This window comes from Xiphophorus hellerii, chromosome 4, assembly GCF_003331165.1.
Source record: "Xiphophorus hellerii strain 12219 chromosome 4, Xiphophorus_hellerii-4.1, whole genome shotgun sequence".
Classification (NCBI taxonomy): Eukaryota; Metazoa; Chordata; class Actinopteri; order Cyprinodontiformes; family Poeciliidae; genus Xiphophorus; species Xiphophorus hellerii.
Genome location: NC_045675.1, coordinates 32,193,557 through 32,214,348, shown reverse-complemented (window position 1 = coordinate 32,214,348; position 20,792 = coordinate 32,193,557). Strand labels below are relative to the sequence as shown.

Below are 20,792 nucleotides of genomic sequence, written 5' to 3'. Positions count from 1 at the left end.
CTAAAGCATGTGATTATCAACACGCAACATTCATGTCTAAAAGAAGCTTTGCTGTGATTTCAGTGTTATTAGCAGCTCACTGCTTTGCTGTGTATCTTGTTTATCAATGGAGAAGGAACTGACCCTCCATCAGATGAAGCCTTTCAGAAAATCCCTCTTGATACTGCTGGAGGTTGCTGAAGCATTCATCCTTAAATGGTCGGTCCAAACGGACTTTCTCCATTGATGTGGGCATATTCCAGAGAAAAATCAAATTTAACCAGACACTTCAAAGAGCCTCTGACGCTGGGAGATGATGTAAGGAATCCTGTGAGTTAATGCATACTAGAACCGAATATTTTGACTTGTTTACTTTCAACTTCTGCATAACTGAATTTGGACTACGAGAAAATATGGCGGATTTACAAAACTGATTAGCCGGAAGTCATGAGCTTGTTTAGCAGTTCCACAGCAAATACGGTGGTGTCATAGACAAGAACATTATAGCAAATAGAGAAAAATTATCAGACTAAAAAATATGACCCAAAAAGAATATAAAGATATCTATGCATCACTGGGAGATAATACATTTAAATATTTTGCACTCCTAGACACTCAAAGTAGACAACAATGATTTTAAGGGCTAAAAACGTGGATTTTGCACATTATAAGCCACACACCTGAGGTTCCTCAGTGCCAGTTCTGAAGGTACTCCCAGCCTGTGACCTTGGTGGAACATGGAAGGACAAAGTGATCAGTAGTAAGGAGTTTATGACTGACGCTTACTTACGAAAGCTGTTGTCCATAACAGGAAGTAGAACATATTTTAATAATCCTGCTTTCCTGAGACAGTGTGGTCCTGAGATAATGTTCTACACTGCTGATTATCACCAGTGCTGCTGAAAACTGAGCTCAGTCGGTTCAGTTTGTCCTCTTGAATTCATCAGGTGTGAGCTCATGTCCATGTGGACTCCAGAACCCTGCGGGGGTTTATTTGGAGCATGTGCTCATAGCTTCACACCAGCTCCAGAGCCACAAATTCTCCGACAAATGTTCCCCACGTTTTCCAAACGATGTTCCAACACGTTTCCCTCGGTGCTCTCTCCCACCCTCGTCTCTCTTATCCTGCGCCTGTGTGTGTTTTTATAGACAAGAGGTCAGCAGTAGTCCTCTCTTCTTTTTTTTTTATTTCCCCTCTCCCTCCCTTCGAAAGGCTGCAGTTGTCCACAGTCTGTCCTGTTGTTCACACACTTACTGCAGCTCACTTTTTATTTTTATTCTTTATACTTTGAACTGTTTAAAGATAGCTTTTTATTTTCACTTTAACCAGAAGCCAGGACATTTTTCTGCTTGAGGAAGGAGTCAGCGGTTCCAGTCGCGAATTCACTCATCCATGGATCCTTCAAGCAAACACCAGAGATAGAAGTTATTCAAAATTCATCAAGAGGACATGCTGACAGAGAGAAATGAAGGGGAGAAAAATTAAGTAGCTTTCACAAGGAAGGCACTCTTCTGAACTTGTTCACGGGGCTTATTCTCTTTGACCTCAGTATAAACCAGGGATTATCCGTATTCCTTATAGTTTTTGGTGAAAAGCCAGTGCTTGTTTTGCCTCGGGTAGACTCGAAAGAGGATTGGAAAGGAAACTAGCTCCTCATTCCCTCTGAGAGAGCTTTTGCATATTTCCTCTGGCGAAGAACTTGAAACGATTAAAAGCCGTTCTTTAATTTATTTGGAGTGACTTCAAGTGAAGGAAAAAAAAACATGGCTTGTTGGTGTTTATCCATGTAATGGATTTGGATCTCTTCTACAGAGTATCTCAGGCTCATCCTGTTTATTTACCTGGATCTAACACATCAAAAGTTCCGAGAACATATAGATGATCTCCATTTTTCTCATGCAATGGATGTTCGGAAAAGAGCGAAGGTGAACCAGGCAGGGAGCAGCCTGGGGATTTTGCCACCCGGATCATCTGGAGAGAGATGCAGCAGTGGCAAGAGGACGGAGCCAGCAAGGATTAGAGAAGGAGTTTTCCCGCTTGGACGATCCGGTTCTTTTTCCGGTTCATACCTTCCGCGCCGGTGGCCTTGGCAACGGTGTGTTTCCATGGCAGCAGGGCTGTTCCTAGCGGTGCTGCTGGCCGTGGCTCAGGCCTGGTGTGTCAACGCCATACACGAGAATCTGCTGTGGTTCTCTCAGCTCACGGTAGGAGACACTGCTGGAATTCTAGAAAATGAAATAAGGGGAGGCACATTGTGCTTCGCTGTGTACAGTTGGCAGCACTAAGGAGTTGAGGTGGATTTGGTCAGTCATAAAGTGGACACACAAAGCTGTCACACCTCTCAGCTGGCCAATCACAGTTCCCAGCAGGAGTTCCTACCTTTCTGTCTTATTTGTTAGTTGACCCATTGGGGCAGCTGTGGCTCATTTACCAGAGTCCTTGTCTTGCTGCTAGAAAGATGTAGGTTCGATTCCAGCGTCCTGCCCCTGCCACATGTCGGCGTGCTCCTGAGCATGATGCGTAACTCCAAGTTGCCTCCAGACCTTTGTGTTGAAAGGTGTGACTGAGTGAAAAATGTAACTCTGACTCAGAATGCAGTGTTGCCAGTGTTTTTTGTCTGAGCCATGTTAACTATGTTCAGGACATGTTTTGTTTTGGAAAGAGTCCCTCTTCACCTTAGCAGTTTTCACCAAAACTGTTAAGGTGAAGCAGTTTTTGTGCTTCACCTTAACTGTAGGTGTAGTATGTAGGTATACACATGTATGCAAAGTGTACATGTGTATAACACAAAATTTAGTATTTAAAAACTACATTTTGTTTAGTGGTGGGACTTGATAAAATTTTTTATTGAGTTCATTTCAGGTTCTGGAATAAAACTTTGCAAGTAATTGCATTTTAATCAAAAAACATATATTAATTTGCTGCTAAATTATGACATAAATTGACATATGAACTCAACATGCAGCTTGGGAAGCTGAAACTCCTAGACACAACATAACATGACACACTATTCGCCGGTGTTAGCCTAGCAGCATTTATTTCCATTGCCAGTTCCTCCCAAGAGCGGAAATAAGGACAATATTAACTTCTGCTGCAGAGCTTTCACAGTTGTGCACATAAATACATAATAATATGTATTTGCTGTTTGAACTATTAAATATAGAGTTATGAGCATTTTAGAGGCGATCTGATTCACAGGTCATAGCTATTTGTGGGTGGCTGTTGTCCATAATAGAAGTGTATTGTAGTTGTTCTGTGTTAACACCTGTGATGTCCAGAAATGTTATTTTCTGCAATGTTTTTTTTATTTAATTTTTTTTTAGATATCAGCCTACATGCAATATGTATGGAAGCCCATTTCTGCCATGAAATAAAAAAAAAAAATACTACAAAAGCCCAACAGAATGTCATCATTTTGAGTTTTAAATTCATAATTGAGATTCAAAGTTATCATTTCTACTTTAAAGTGACTTTATGTCTCATAATTAGGACTTTGAATCTCTGAATTATGACTTCTTGCATTACTTTTATTTTTTCTTTCCTGGCAGAAATGGGCTTCCATAAATATGAGCTCATTCGGTCTGATCAGTGGAAGCAGCAGGCTCATACCTTCAACCATCTGTACATCCAAAGGTGTTATGGAACAGGAACAGAGTTTTATTTTACAAACTAAGTCAAAAGATCCTTCCTGCCCACAGCATCATCATTCACAATGACTCTTTAAAGATATGTGAATGATTTTAGTTATGGCAACATTTAATTTCCCTCTGACTGATATGCAGTAGTATGTGCTTTCAAAAAAGAAAGCGCCATGTCAAAGAAAGTCATGTTTGAGTCTGAAGTCATGATGACATTTATGAATTCTGCGTTTCCAGCAAACTAACAGGATACACATATTTGGCAGTTTATTTCGGGACTGCGTGTGGGATTTTATCTGCACTTAGTATTTATTGTTCACAAACTGGACCCATTGGTCCAAATTAAGAAGACAGTCTTTTGGTCCATTTAATGTCTTCTTTGCAAAAATCCAAATGACTGCCAGATGATAAATCAGGAGCCCTTTTCCTATTTTTTCTTCAGAATCAGGTTATACTTTGATTCTTGACTTGATTATTTAGCTTGTTCACCTTCAAAGCCCAGCTGTCCACATTAATCAGAGAAGTAACCAGGAGGTCAATAGTCACTGGATTCTTTTGTTCTACTTTGGATGATATTATCACAAAAAAATATATTTAGTGTTCATTTGACTGTTTATTTGTTTCATGGTGGATTTTCAACTTTAGTAATATTTTAAATTGAAACCCACATGGCTCCAGGCTTTCCCTCTCTCATGTACTTACTTAATCTGCTGATAAACTGAAAGGAAAACTAATCTGTTCCCATTACAGACTTTTTATGGTTTTAAAGCTGACATTATTACTGGAAAATACCAGAAACCACGTTGTAGTGCTTTGATATATGGTTTCATTTTTTACAGACTCTGGATTGCTGTTTTTATCTTTAGACGGACAGTAATGCCGGAGAACAGTTTGGCAGACGCCTGCTGAATTATAAAAACTGATTTTAATAAGGAAACGGGCTGCTGTTGTCAGAGGATTTCACTTTTAATCAAATGCTGATTGGAAATGTTTCCAAACTAAGTGTAGCAGACAAACAATTGATGTAATATTATGGCGTGGTATGTCCTCAGTGCCGTCTCCTCTCCTTCTGAAGTGGAACAGTAATCATGCTTGGCGGGCGGTGGGGGGTAAGGAAGGGGTTCTCCTGGGATGGCTGTGTTACCCCTCTGATTGTTACCTCAGAGGGCTGCCAGTATATCAGCCGCTTTGCTCCGGTCCTTCTCGGTTCTGTCTTGTCTCGCCAGAAAATCTGTTTTCCACATCACGCAGAACAAAAGAGCTTGGATTTATATCAGCACATTCCCCATTTCTGTTTTCAGGAAGTGGAGAGGGAGATCTCCTTCCGGACGGAATGTGGACTCTACTATTCGTACTACAAGCAAATGTTGCAGGCTCCATCCATACAGGAAGGTATGCTCACTGTGAACCACCCAAGTCTTCATCATCGTCTGCAGTTCAGCTCATTATTTCCTTACTAAATTCTCTCTTTTATTAATTAGTTATTTACAGCTGTAACAAACTGTAGTTAGAGAAGCACCAATCCTATATTAACATCTGTATTGGTCCTGATGTAATTCTAGTTTGAGTATCGGTGACAATGTTCCCAATCCATAAGATCTATTTGGTCCAATTCTATGCTTTGTGCTCTGACTGACATGTTTTATTATTTATTTTATATTACATTTAGAATTCCTAATTGCACTTTCTGACCCATTTGACTGACGGTTTATTTCAGTTTATATTTTTCATGTTTGACCAAAGTAGTCAACCTATTGTTTTTGTCAGTTTCAATTTCTTTATCATTTATTTTACATGGGCTACTCTACTCCTAATTGCACTGACTAAACACATTAAAGGTGTTTTTACATGTTTGACCAAATTTATGAAGCTATTGGTGTATTTCAATGTGAAGCTTTAAGTTTAGCATTAACTGAGGTGCTGTAATGTTTATGTTTTTGTTTTTCTAGATAACCTTTGTTTATTCTAATTTTTGGTCTACCAGGTTAACACATCTGAGTCTGAGATATGTATTCTCTTACTACAGTAAGAGAATACTGTAGTATTCTCTTACTGTAGAGAATACAGTAAGAGACGACAGCACCTCTAGAGGGCGCTGTCGTCTGGTTGGATCAGGAGTGTAATATTGGTCTGTTTTGGGCATGTTGGATAACCTGAAGCTGGAATAAAATCTTGTAGATCCTGAAACTAAAGGATGAACAGAAAGCGGTTCAAGAGACGTTGCTTTAGGGGACACACAGCATCACACTCTGCTCATCGAGAATGATAATATAAACTTTTAAGAGTGTCCTAAAACACCTTTTTAATTTTTATTTTTAAAAAGTTACAAAAAACGTATGAATTGTTGCTAAATATCGCAAAAAAATCCACCAATATGACTGAGTTGTCAACAGTAGTTGCTTCTCTAAAGGAGGTGGAAGCGTCAGTCAGGAGATGTTACAAAGTAGGAGCATACTTGATAAGTGCTGTGTTTATTCATATATCTGAGGTTTAGATACAGAAAAACGGTTCTGAGTTGACTTAAAATGTTTCTTTTCCTAAACACAGACATAAATGTACTGAATTACAAGTTTACTTGATAGCTCTGCACAGTACAGCACACTTAAATACACCAATAGCTCCACAAGCTTGGTCAAAGATGTAAAAAAACATCCTTCATTGGTTCAGAAAGTGCAAATCGGAAGTCTAAATGTAAACGTGGGTGTGTGTGTGTGGGTGTGTGTGTGCGTGTGTGGGCGTGTGCGTGGGTGTGTGTGTGTGTGTGCTCTCAGGGCTGTCAGAACTGATCCATGACAACTTGACAGAATCAAAGAGGACCATCAATCTTTTACAGCGGATGAATATCTACCAAGAGGTGTTTCTCAGTGTTCTGTACAGACTGCTGCCCTTACAGGTAACACACCACCCACACTGCTCATTGGTAGCAAAAATTGACTCTGGGGAAAGCTTTTTATAATTTTTTTTTCCCAATTTGAGCCATAAAATTAAAAAAAGAGTTGTTGCATATTTAAAACTGACCCAACTTTTAAACTTTAGCAATTTTCCAAACTGCCCAGTTCCTCTGCTGTCATTGTTGGCCTAACTATCAGTGCCTAATAAGCCATTTTCTTTTGTGTGCGTGTGTGTGTGTGTGTGGTCCAGGCGTATCTGGAGCCCGTGTATTTCTACATTTACACAGTGTTCTCTCTCCAAGCCGTGTATGTGATCGCTCTGTACCTCACAGCATGGCTCCTGGCTGGTTCCTGGCTGGCTGGGTTACTGACTGGAGTCTGGTACATTCTTAATAGGTGAGTAATAACAATGTTCTGCATGCTCACTGGGACGAGGCAGAGGAGAGAGCACCACTCTGAGTCTCTGTAGAAGTCGTGTTGCACATATTTGATAGAATTCCAACCTTCTCCCCGACCAGAGAAAATGTCAATCATACTATAAAGTTTGTAGAATTTTTTTGTGACAGACAGAGTAACTATTGCATAAATACTGTATGTAGTGGATGAAAAAATGATTCACTGTTCTTGCATTTTTTAAAATAAACATCTGAAAAGCACATCAGGTATTTGTGTTTAGACCAGGACTTCAACGCGGTAATCTCAATTTATTAATTACATAGATTTCAACTCCTTGTTTTTTAATTTTAGCATAATTAATGGCATTTTTTCTGACATAAAAAGGCTCAGACCAGAACCTAGAAAGGTTGACCTCTGCGTCAATGTCGATTAATCAAAAGATTTTATTTCAATTAACCACATTTTTTTTAATAGCCAGCTACTGGCCACGTCCTGTTATGTCCTATTATGTGACTGGTGTCCTAAAGAAAAGTAATAAAAATGGTGATGTTTGTGGGGATGCAGTATTTGTGTTATGAAATATTATGAAATATTAAAGCTTTAAATCCTTAAAAGCTTTATGACGAAACATGACAAAATGTGATAGACTTTGATAATGGCATATACTTCAGTAAATAAGTTTGTAGATAGAAACTGATATTTGCAAAAATGTATTCTGGCAGCTTATGGTATATCATAATAGAAAGACACAGGGAGCCTGTAGATATATAGTAGTTGTCTGACACTGAGTAGCTGTGTTGATGGGTTGTATTACTTTTTATTTTGCTTGGACCTTTCTTGGAAAAAAAGGCATACATTTAGAAGAAATTTCAGGATTATTTTGACTTTCTGTGCAGGTTGATACTTTGGTTGGATTTTTTTAGTAAACATTAACAGCAGAGGGTAGTAGAGGTCTCCAGCTCTAGGAAACAGCTTTGAGCTGAAAAACAAGCCTGCAGAGCTTGGAGCATATTAGGATGCATCTTCCAAATATTTGAAAACTTCACAGATGTTCACACATGATGACCTTAACTTATTTCTCAGGTTGTTTTCTGAGAAATGAGGCACACAAACCAAATAAAATTGATTTAAAACAATCAGCGTTTCTCCATCTAAGGGCTGCTCTTCTGCTTCTTTCAGGGTGGATACCACTCGGGTAGAGTTCACCATCTCCCTCAGGGAGAACTGGTCCTTGCCCTTCTTTGCCCTGCAGGTTACTGCTGTCACTTGCTACCTCAGGCCTCAGCTCAGCCCCTTGCAGCAGGTCCAGCTCACACACAAACTGATTCTAGACGAATAATCTCAGTTATTTAACAAAGGTAGAAGCAGAAGCAGCACAGAATAAAGTGTGTTTTTGTGTGTTTGCTCGCCAGAAAGTGATGGTGTGGCTGATGTACGTGACCACATGTTGCTTCTGTCTGACGTGGCAGTTCAACCAGTTCATCCTACTGGTTCAAGCTCTCATTGTTTACATCCTGGACATCGTCGACCTCTTGACGACAACGCAGGTACGCAGGACACAGTTCTCATATCTCTTAACCACTCCTCATATCTCACACTTCACTGATTCCATAGTTGGTTGCAAAAGTTAAATATCAACACAAACAGTCCCACCCATAAAGTGTCTTGAAATCCATTGATCAGTATCGTATCAACACAACTAGTTGTTTGCAGTAACAAGTGACAAGCAACATAAAGTTCACTAAAAAAACCTGTGAAGAATATTTTCAAATTGTTTTGTTTCATTTAACAGCAGTGATGGGTTTCAGTGTCGCTTCTTCCGTGTGTTTCTGGGTTGTCTGCATTCAGACTGCTACACTGATGTGTTAACATCTGTAATTGGCACCAAGTGCACACTTTTCCAAGTGAGATGGTTCAACACCCTCACTTCTCCTCCATTTTTGCTTAAAAACTTGATCTGAATATGCAGTGAGACTGATTTGAGCACAGATATCTATGCTAGTGAACGATCATTTGTGACGTGTTCAATTAAATCTCTCACAAATCTGCTGAACCTGCACTCGACTCTGATGAACTCGTGCTCCAATTCGTCTGTCACTCCACTCTGGCACTCCTGCTCCTCAGATACGGAATGCCTGGAGTGTCAAAAAACACATACATCATTTATTGTGTCCTTCACACGCAAAGTATGTTTCTAATGTGCAATCAAAAGTGTTCACAACTTAAACTGTATGTATGTAAATGAACCACATCACCAGTCAACCACAGACGGTTGGTTTTGTCTGATTAAAGTAGTCGTTGGATGGTAAAGAAGCAATCACTAGAAAATCAAAATGCTGCACCAAGAGGCATCAAATACAAAACAAAATGTAAAGATTTAGGAAAAACAAAAGCATAACTTCATTGAATTTACTGTCCTAAGAATATGTAGTGAAGCATAAAAATATGTTTACTTTATGCATTTCAGAGCTACTATGTAATATTTAGCATTTTTACATTGACTTTTAGAGATAGGCCTAGTCAAAGTAGCTCAAATGCACAATCCCTGATCAGTCGACTAATTTAGCATTATGCATGTTATAACATATATGGTGGGTGTTCTAAATTCACACTCCATTGTGACGCTTCATTATTAGTATATTATTAGTTATCTGCTGCAGTCCTGTGCAGTCTGATCCACATGCCTTCTGAAGGTGTTCTGAGGGAAGCCGGGTGTGTTCTCTCCTCAGACCGACTCTAGGATAGAAGCCAGTTCAGGTCTGGCTGAGGTTCCTCTTTTACGCTAAAAACTCAAAAAGCAGCTGGACTAAATGAACCGAGAAAGAGGAACATAAGCATTCTCATGGAGGTTTTCCAGGCTTTACATTGCTCCAATAAAATCTGTCCTCATTTACATTTCACTTTAAGAGCGGTTTGGCAGCTGTGCCGACATGTGTAGCAATTCCTAAATTATTCATAGCCAAGCCAAAACTTTGATTTCTACTTGTTATTTTTTTATTGGACCAGTAGTTCTCTTTTGGGCTGGAATGATGCAAACCTTGACAAGAAAAGGAAAGACAGTGGATGTAAATGCAGACTGGCATAAACTGCAAACTGAATCCTCCATGTGATTGTGAAACTGCATTGTGATTGTTAGCAGTGCGTGGCTCATTCCCGGCTGTCTGTGTCTGCCCAGGTGACCACCCTGTACCTGGTTCAGGTGAGCGGTCTGCTGAGCGTTTGGCTGCTGCAGTTCTGTAACTCCATGATCCTGGGATCGCTGGTGCTCAGCTTCATTGTTGCAGCGCTCTTCATCAGACACTGCCAGGTTAGTACGTGTGTGAATCTACTCTGGCTGTCAGGAGGATTGAATTAATGATGACTTAAATAGTTCATTAGATCCTGTTGTTTGTTTTTCTTTGCATATGCTATTGAACAAAAGTAGTTTAAGTTTTTATCACAACCAGAGAGCAAAACACCGCACCACTTCTCAGCTGAGTTCCTGACTCCTCTCAGATTGGATTTTGCGGAGTTTCCTTTCTTCTTGGTTATTACTCATTGAAATGCATATATACACAGTGAAGCTTTTGTGCTCTCTGCCTCTATCAGAGGTCCTTGAGATGCTTTTGCAACTTAGCAGGAATCCACCTGGGTGAACCTGATGTAAGAGAGCGTGAGTAGGAAGGTGCTTATGTTTGTTTTTTTTTCCCCTCCATTCACCTTTAAAAGGGGAAATTAAATCATGGCCATGCTATTTGTAAAGTCTATAATGCCACTATTTATAATGGTTCTACTGCTCACTGTAGCATAAACAGGATTGTTTTGCAAACCTCAGTAAGGATTTAGCATTATTCGTGCTGAACAACCAGAGATGTCGACTCCAGTTGCTCTTAAGTCACAAAAGTGACTGAGATGCACCGATTGGAGTTTTCTGGCTGACCACCGAGCTTTAAAAAGCCTGACATGCAGATACGGATATTCTTTGTCTGAAATGTTGCTAAATATAGCAACAGTCCGGTGACTGTTGTTAACCGCAGATGTGCAGATGTGACCTGATGGGCGGGTCTGCCAGTCAGGGAACAGGTTACTCAAACTGTTTGGTTCACTAGATTAACAGCAGGTTGAATGTTTGCACCCTTAAGTGAAACTATTTGTTCTATGTCTGCTGCTGTTCATTTTACGTGTTTTTGTGCCCAAACTACAAAGAAAATGTTTTTGCTGTAGCAATAAATTTAGAAGAAAAAGATCTCCAGAGGAATGTGTGTTTCGGGGGGCTGGTACGGGCAGGTTTAGAAGTGATGTGGCCCGCTGTGGGGGCTGATTCTACCGTACATGAGCTATAGACGTGTTTTATATTCCTCAACCTGTTGTTTTAGAGAGATCCAAGCCTTAATTAGGAGTCAGGAGGTCAGAACTCCTCAGCCTCCCAGGCCTGGTGAAGGGAGGATCATTCCCCCTGGGCTGACCTGCGGGTGTGATTGCTGCCAGTAGCAGTTCCCTGGTTAACACTCGGTGGATTTATAATAAATGCCATATTTTCTAACAAATATAAAACATGTAAGGAGTGTAATTTAAAGTCTGCGTAAAAACTGAAGGCTTTATTATCTGGCCGATTAGATTTGAAATCAACACCATGTGTTTCGTCTTGCAGCCTGATTTGAAGACTGGAGGCCTGCTGGTTCGTCTGGCCAAAGTTCTCCTCCACAGCATCCTTGTTCTCCTGCTCGCCTTCATCATCAACTCCTTGACTAAGGTGCTCGTCTTCCTCTGCCTCCCCTCTCGTCCCTCCCCTGCGTTGTCCTCCCGTTCTCTTTCCCCTCCTCTCATCCTCTTCTCAACTCGTCTCAGACCTTCAGAGCAATGATGCAACGTTGTCCGCCCGGTTTCTGCTCCTATTTACGCTCCTGAAGGCTGATCTCAGCCCAGACGTGATGACCTTATCTGTGCTTGTGTTTACAGAAAGCGCTTCAGCTCAGATCAGACGAGCACATTTTTAAATTCATCAAGTCAAAGTTTGCCTTGGGGCCGACGAGGTATGAACACATAAAACACACAAACCTCAATCCATTGCTTGGTTTTTTGCGAACACCTGTTCCCTAAAATCCCATTTGACTCGCATAGGCTGAGAGTATAGTATATACAGTCAGTGTGCTGTGGGCTTGTTACAAAACTTCCACTTGATCTAGAGTGACTACATTATTCACTAAGCACTAGTGTCATAGCACCTGCAGCGTTAATGTGTGTGAATAATAGATCGCGGGGTAAAGCCACTAGACCTCTCATCGATCAGTGTGTGTTGCCGTGTCGGGACGGCTGCTCCGGGCCAGCGAATAACACGGCTCCCAATGCGATGCTGCACAACTGGCCCTTCAATTATTCAGGAGATTGTAGCAAATGCGAGGCTCACTCCGTGCTCTGCTTCACCCTCAGCTCCTCTCTCTCCCTCTCTCTCTCTCTTCCTCACTCAGACTTCTTTCTGCTCTCCCACTGTTTCGTTCTCCTGTCCTTTCAGTCCTGCTTTGCATTTGTGGGAGCACAGCTCTTAGTTTGAGGTACTTTTCCAAGCCTTTACTTATCTTGAGCTGTATATTGCAAGTAGAAAGTACTGAGTAGAAAGTCGGATAATGTAGGCAGCCATTAGAACTCGTCAAAGTCAAGGTGACCTCACAGACTGCTGGCGCCTTGGACTGTGACTGTCTGACCAAGACAAACCTCTTAGTTTGAAGCTACAGAGCAAAATGATAGAATTGTAATGAGTGAGACAAAAAGTGAGCCAAATAAAATTGAAACAGCGGTCTTATTCAAGCTTACAGTATTTGCTCTGAGTTTGTAGCTTTGATTTCCAGTACATCGTCTCACATGAATACTGGATCTCGTGAGTCTGTTGGTCCATAGAGGGAAATGTTGCATTGGAGTCTATGTGTCAAGTAAAAATCTGGTCTAAGTGTGAAAAGTTGGATGCAAGTGGTGTGTTTGGACCCCTGCTTCCCCTGGGTCAGATGATGAGGAGCAGTTGACCAGGTGTTTGCTAAATGTGCTGATGTGCTGGGTTCAACACAGGCCTATACAATCTTCTCCTAACCACAACATATACTTCTCCAACCAATTACTATCAAGATAGATCAAACAACATTCAAAGTAATCAAATGAGAATATGTTGAACCCCAGATGTATTTTATGCTTGGTGCTAATGCAATGCTAACCCCAATTAGCTTTACCGGATGTGTTACTCTGCTGGAGCAAACCTGTTCACTCAGAGAGAGAAACTCTTCTTGCATTCATATCCACAGAGTTTATGCACTTTAAGTCAAATTTATAGCCAATCATACATTTTGTTGAGAACATCAGGTAATATCACCTCTCCTGCAGGGACTTTGATGCCAGTCTGTATCTGTGTGAGGAGGCCTTCGGGCTGCTGCCACTGGACACTCTGGAGCGCCTGGCTGGCACCCTGCTGCTGTACCCATACGTCCCCACTGTCCTGCTGCTCAGTGGCATGCTGGCAGTGGCGGTGCTGCACAACCTCAGGTACGTGATGCTCAGCGGGAAAAGTTTCAACATGAAAACAAGTTGATTTTGATTGTCCTCAATGGCTGAATGGGCTGGATAAACTGAACTATACTGTTCAGTTCATCTAGTCTCTGATGGCAACAACTCATGCAGTATGGTTCTTAAATTTGAAGCATCTTGGAACACAGAAAGTCTCACAGACAGATCCGCACACCTAACACACATTGTTAGGTGTGTGGATCGTCTTACAATGTGGCCATGATCAGAAACTTGTGCTGAATAATACATCAGTTCTTTACTACCTAAATATGATCTGGTATTCCATTCTCTCTGTATGATAATCTGTGAAACAGTTCTGATTTTGTCTCTCTGGGCCACAGAATATTTTCTGTTTTCTGTTGTAAACGGTTCAGTGGCATCTCGTTATTAATTATTCTGGCGATTAATCGAGTAATTGAATTTAAACAATTTTTCTGTTCTGTAGTAACTATTTAAGCTAGTAAAGGAAAACTGATATAAAGATCAGTAATAGGTCACTTGAATAATAATCAGAGAAGAATAATCTACGTATTTGGAATAGGCAGTGCCCCCTGCTGAACAAAAAAAGAACATTTGGTGCAGAGGTTCATCAGACTGTCACAGATACAATGGGTTAAACTGTTTCCTGTTGAGGAGCTACAGCATCCAAGATGATCTACTGTGGCAACTCTGTTTTGCAAATCAGTGAATAAGTGAATAAGATTGGCTTCTCATGTAAACATCAATCGATGACCAATCTCCCAAAATGAAGGAAATTGAAGCTGATTTATTGGTTCACTCCAATTGTTGATGCAAATGAGAGGAGGGCGATATGGACTTGGAATATACTGCAATATTTCTGGTACTATTGTGATAAACTATAAAAATGGCAATAAAGAACTATGGTAGTACTTTATTTGAAGGGGCGTGCATAAAACTGATATGACACTGTCATAAATAAGACATAACACCTATTATGAACATGAAGGAGTCTTTATGAATATTTATGACTGTTGTCATGAAGTGACATTTGGTAAATAATGACACTTTAATTGCAAAGTTGCTTTTACTGCCACTTTTAAAGCAACTTTGCATTAAAACTATTATTTACCGAATGCCACTTCATGATAACAGTCAGAAATATTCATAAAGACTCCTTCATGTTCATAATAGGTGTTACGTCTTATTTATGACAGTGTCATATCAGTCTTATGCACTCCCCTTCAAATGAAGTGTTACCAGAACTATTTATTGCTTATTTTTTAGGCAGCTGTATGGCTGTGAATGTCTGGCACATTATATATACTGTAGTGGCTCAAGCACAAATATTGTTCTTGAAAAAGATTCCCACTTCAGGACTCCATATTCTTAAAGAAGTAAACTGCATGTAGTAACTGCATTTATTATAAAATGTTAGTCAATCTACTGATTGTCTCATGGGACAATCAGTGGAGAAGATAATAAAAATAACCTTTCCGTTAACACTGTCGCGCTTTTTGTTTACATTATTAATTGAAAGTTATCAAGCATAAATAATAAATCCTTATGATAAGAAATTTTTCACAATAAATGATCATTGATAAATCCTCATCTCTAAAGCATAGCCTTGTGTCCCATTGTTTTTACTGGTAACACTGGTAAAAGAAGTTGTGTTTCTAATTAATGAATCAGACACCACTTTGTAAAATAAAGAGATATACTGTATAGTGTGGTAGATGAGATAAGGGTTTTTGTTAGTAGAAGGAAAACCTAAACCAGAAGTCACCATGTTTTCCTCTACTCCTGGATTTCCCTCCATGCTCTGAAAAAGCAGCATCATCCACCAGCTGCCTCTCCCAGCTTCATTTGCCTGTGGTGCAAGGTGATAGGCTGCTCTCAACTAATCAAATTAGCATTTCAACTCGCCCTGCGCCACTGGACGGCTGGAATACTAACCTCACAGAACAAAGGGCTATTTGCCAATTCAGGAATTAATTTAATCCAGTATAGCCAACCTCACGTAGTCAGGGGAGCCGGTTTTGATTTGTATTCAAATGGAAGCCAGTGTCCGTCTGATTCGGTGCAGAAGGCCACATCGTGGGAGTAATATCATCGCCTTCGGGGCCTCTCTCTGTTTGTATGCATGCTGACTCCTGCAGACAGAAACGGTCGTGGGTGTGCATCGTTACATGTCCACTTGCATGCAAGCTGCTAATGAAATCTGAACAGGAGCTACTGAAATCTGAATAATCAGAACAATATCAATTCCGCCCACCTGCCGTCCGTCCTGCCTCTCCTCTCCAGCGTATGGATGTGATGTTTTATGTATTTACCGTTCCCTTTTGGTAACGTGCTTCTTTTCTGCTTTAATGTCTGGTTTTTGTTTCCCATTAGGCCTAAAGGAAGTTGGGAGGAAGAGAAGAGAGCAGCTGCGGGGGGACAGGTGGATGCTTTCCGGCCAGATGTGGCCTACAACCTGCTGCACTCTGTGCTCTACGGCCTCCTGGCTTTCAGCACCATGAGGTAAACTTTGAATTGCTGAGGCAGCAGAACACGTATACATTCACACTTCCAGGCATAGGCACTGATTCCTGAGCACCAGCCATGCAAGCGTGGCTAGCACCACTGATAAACATCACTGCGCCTAGTAGCCGCTATAGCTAGCCACAGGCACTTTTACTAGGCATTGAGTCATATCCACAAACCCACAGTTCCCATGCGGGATGAGCAGGAATCTGTCACAAAAATGTTCATAACGTTCTTCTTTATTATTCAGTTTTCATAAAATGTCGCTTAAATTAAAGCTGTGAAAATTACTGTTTTGATATGTAAACTATGTATTATTCCTAGATATAACTCTATAAACTCTTTGGTTTCTGTCAGTTCTGTCAAGGACTGACAGAAACAACAAATTTATGTTTTATACTGGACAATTAATTTATTTTTACATAATTACCTCAGTAAGAAACAGTCTGTTAAATACCTTATGAAAAATTGTATCTTACTTGATGACTATTATGAATATTTGCGATGTCTTCGAATAAATGAGGAAGTTAGAGCAGTTTTTATTGTTTGTTGAACTTTTAGAAATTTCAACGGCTGCAGTTCACCACAGCAAAGGAAAAATAGCACTAAAAAACAGGTGAAGAATAGCTCAAAACCGCATGCACACCTATTACCATGGCAACCAGCTGACAATAACTAAGACGGAGCAGAGATTAAGTTCAAGTATATCAGGGACATCAACATTTCTCACACAAACAGAAGATTCAGTTCATTACAGTTCCATGTTTTCAAGCTTGGTGTTTATTTTGCAATTATTAATAAGCAGTTGCCTGGACATGAGGTGGTTGATTAGTTAGTGACTGCCCACCAGCAGAAACATAAATCGGCGCCCCAGTCTCGCTCTTACACAGACGTGCTTCAAATCTTATTTTTATTTCATAACTTAATCAGTCGTAGTCATGCACAAGTACCTCTTCAGTCCATTTCACTAAGTTGGTTAATTGGTCCCTTCAGAAGCCTTGATCACCTCCAAGTACTTTCAGCTTTGTGCTGTTTTTTTTAATTTATTTTTTTTATGGTAAGCAAAGACAGTCACAGCAAAACTAAAGATCCTCATGGATTGTTATGGTTAATGTCTATGCTCTGTGTCCATTAATATTAGATTTGATACGCAACAGTTCAGAGAGGCAGCAGCAACTGTTCACCCTCCTTCACTATTTTCTCATTATGTTGCATTGCAGCCTAGTTCTATAGCTTTTCTGTAAAAAAACCAAAAAACGACACAAAATCAAATAACATACTGAAAAAAGTGAAAACATGTTGGAAACATTCTCCTACGACTCGACTGGAGTCCCACTGTGGTGGGTTTATTTTATATGAATGGGTTTTGGGTGTGTTGCCTGATTCAGGTGTCCCAGATTACAGTGAATCTCTAGGCCTCACAAAGAAGGTCACGAGCTGAAGAGCTTTGTGTTCTCCTTGCTTCAGAAATGGAAGAAGTTTGCAAGCAACAGGACCCTCCTTATGTCTGGCTCTTTAACCAAACCAAGGAAGCAGGGACAAATATAACCAAGAACCTAACGGTCACTAAGGCGAAGCACCAGTGCTCAGTTGTGCAGATGGGAGCAGCATCCAGAAAGTCATCTGTTGCTAATGCATATCACATGTCAGGCCTTTCTGATACAATGGCCAGACGGAGGCGCTTCTCACTAAAAGGCACATGAAGGTTTGCTTCAGTTTTGCTAAAAAAAAACAACAACTTACTGATTAATATACCAATCTAAAATTAAATAGAACTTTCTGGAGTGAGATTAAAGCAATGTGTTTGGACAAAAGCAGACACTTCTCATCTTAGATGCCTTCAGTAGGAACAGTCTCAGACTGTTTCTACTGTCTGAGGTGGTGAAAGTATTATCCTCTGGGGATGCTTTTGTGAGAGACTAGCCCTTTTTCACAGTCACCTAGCAACACGAGACCCGTTATTGTAAAACGAGTCTCTTTTGTGACGCAGACAGTGACTCCACCCTTTACCCAATCAGTGACCGCCGGTCTTCTGAAATTCTGTTTATAGTTCAACTCCACATGCTTGGAAGCCCAGCGAAGCAAGTTCTAGAACAGTGGCTGGTACCACGTAGCCATTACCAGAGAAAAACCCTTATAACCGAGTCGAGCCATAACGAGGAGGTGATAGTGGAAAAGGGCCATAGTTTGCATAGAATGTGGGAAAATAGACTCGGGCACCAAAATAGCACACACCTTTACAGATTTATAAATCTGAAAACAACAAATAGTGGCTGAGCTCACGAACACTGCAAAAACAAAATCTGACCTAGTATTTTTCTCTGGTTTCAAGTGCAAATATTTTAGTAAAGTTGAAATTAAACAAAACTAACTTGCAAATAACTTTTCAGGAAGATATAGGAACTTGTTTTAACTAACTTGTTGTTTTAGCCAATTGTAGAGAAACTGAACTGAGCAATGATCCAATGCACACAGCCAAGATAACGAAGAAGTGCCTTTAGCAGTGGTTTGTGAAAGTTCTTGAGTGGCCCACGCAGAGCCCAATTCAGTAAAACTGAACCTCTCAACCAATTCTGCCCAGCCAACCAGGCTGAGATTGATAGGCTCTGCAGAGAAGAGTAGAGAAAATCCCAAGCTTGTCCGGACAAGGTGACTTGAGTCTGGAATCGCTGTCAAAGGTGCTTTAACAAAATATTAAACCTTGGGTGTGAACACATGCTCATATCATGTTTAAGAATTTCTGTTTGTATTAAAAAAATGTCTGAAAAAAATTTTCCTTTGTTATTAAGAGCTGCTTTATGAAGACTCGGCTCAGGTCTTCATAAAACCTGAGCTGCTTTATGAAGACCTGAGCTGAGAATTGAAAGAGTACTGGTGGGAGTTCAAGTTTTTCTCTTAAAAAGTGTGTTGGGTAAATAATACACAATACTGTCCAGTGTTAAACACCCCAAATGTTTGTTCCTATTTAGATGAACTATAAACACAATTTATTCTGTGTTTTTACACACTTCTACAGTAGCAGTAGTTGGATGTTAGGGTGTGATTTAAATGAGGTTCTCTCACTTTCTCCAAGTTTTATTTTACATTCTGAATCAAACAAAACAGAAAAGTGGTCATTGGTCCTCATCCACACTGTTGTTGCGCAACACCCCCCCCCTCCTTTCTCTACTCTCTCATCTCTGCTTCCTCTTCTGAGAGGGGAGATGTGCTACCAGCTCTCCTTCTAACGGGTTAATTGAGTTTCCTAAATCTGCTGGGATTTACCCTGCCCAGAACTGAAGTAAACTCTGTTTAAGCTGGTTTCGAGAAACGATTCGCCTGGTTATCTGACGGCCTACATCCAGGTGTCCCACCCTTCTTCCCCCTGTGAATTAGCCAGACTGAGCAGCCTACAGCCAACTAGTTTCACAGAGCACACCTGTTAACGGTCGCTCGTTCTCTATTTTACAACTTGCATTTGTTATTGAACCAGGTAGGTTTTAGTGACTCGGGCGAGTCCCAAGGATGACATTTTAAATTTGGGCTACCAGCAACCTAAAAACATTTTAAACTTTTTCCTCTCCAGAATCAAACATCACAGCTATTTTACAACCATCAAAGAACTTTAAGGTGACTCATTAACTGAATGTCCACAACATCTTTTAGATTTTCTTTATGCTAAATATTTTATTAGTAAAGCATTTTTGCAAGGGTCAGTACAGCTTAATTCAGTAGCAGAAATAATCAAATAAGTAAAATCAGTCATCTAGTCTATCTTTCCCTACTGCTGACACTGAGAACTAAAAAAGGGAACCTTTGAGAGAGACGGACGGAGTTTGACGTTTCGAACCCCAGACCTGGCTAGATGATGAAGAAGGTGTTGCAGCAGGAGGAAGATGTTGATCGGCGAAGGCCGGGATCTCTGTAGGTCTGATGAGCTTCTTCTCCGCATGGATGGTGAGGTCACACAGGACTTGGTGCTGGCAGGAAAAAAGGCACCAGTTCTTCTTCTTTGTCTTTGCCTTTGTCTTCATCTTTGTCTTTGGGGTCTGAACCCAGCCGATGAGAGAAGTGCGATGTGAAGCCACAGGTTGTGGGCCTGACGGGTTGGTCTCCATGAGAAGGACAGTCTTCGGCTCTGTGGCCCCGGCTCTTCTTCAGCTGCAGAGTTCTTTGTCCATCTCTTGGCTCGAAGCTGCCCGGAGGATCCAACTGAAGGTTCCTCTTTTGCACCCACCTTTTATAGGGTTTATCCACCCCCCTGGTGCGCCTGCTGTCTGCTTAGACAGATGATCTCATATCCATCACTGTCTTACAGACATTTCCTGATGTCTGTGCTAATGTCTCAGGGTTGCTCAACCTCCTGTGTCCATTGCCTGCACGACCTTTTCTCTAAATAAGGCGTTGGTCATCTCTGCTCTCCTGTTAGTTCCCCTTTTTCCCTTAATCGTTCACCTTTCACCTACCATCTACCTCCAACATATCAGTGATGTTTAATTGCAGTTACATGTTTTACACCATTTCAAGTTCAATGTCAAAATCACATTTATATTACATTTATTTTCTTTAGCTTCTCTGATTTAGCATTCATTTATGATTTTATGACCATAACTTATTAATTATACTTATTATAATAATGTGAGTTATTACAGATGTTTTTCTGAAAAGAAACCAAGAATAATCCATGATTCTAATTATTTGATACCAAAGTTACAGTTACTTGTTTTTCTTGTAAGTGTTCCCACAAATGTAAGTATAAGTATTATTACAAGTAAACCCGTATTAATATAAGTATTTTACTTTGAATCTTATCCAATTACTAATAATGTTTAGATTTCATTCTTTAAAACTTTCATGCTTTGAAATAAGGTATAGTCTCAGCTATTTTTATAAATC

General features: G+C 40.4%; 1 protein-coding gene across 5 annotated transcripts in view; it reads left to right on the top strand.

The window, feature by feature from the left end:
- dpy19l3 (dpy-19 like C-mannosyltransferase 3) overlaps window positions 1-20,792 on the top strand; it is a 61,633-nt gene that overhangs the window by 7,275 nt on the left and 33,566 nt on the right. For 2 of the 5 annotated variants that reach the window (XM_032559671.1, XM_032559673.1), the window contains exons 3-12: window positions 4,920-5,010; window positions 6,390-6,511; window positions 6,760-6,905; window positions 8,085-8,208; window positions 8,318-8,452; window positions 10,081-10,212; window positions 11,536-11,637; window positions 11,844-11,917; window positions 13,254-13,412; window positions 15,786-15,914. In XM_032559671.1, the coding sequence (XP_032415562.1) occupies window positions 4,920-5,010; window positions 6,390-6,511; window positions 6,760-6,905; window positions 8,085-8,208; window positions 8,318-8,452; window positions 10,081-10,212; window positions 11,536-11,637; window positions 11,844-11,917; window positions 13,254-13,412; window positions 15,786-15,914 (1,214 nt within the window). Of the gene's footprint in view, window positions 1-517; window positions 2,185-4,919; window positions 5,011-6,389; window positions 6,512-6,759; window positions 6,906-8,084; window positions 8,209-8,317; window positions 8,453-10,080; window positions 10,213-11,535; window positions 11,638-11,843; window positions 11,918-13,253; window positions 13,413-15,785; window positions 15,915-20,792 lie in introns of those variants that run through there. The other 3 variants (XM_032559672.1, XM_032559668.1, XM_032559669.1) reach the window with 3 other exon arrangements.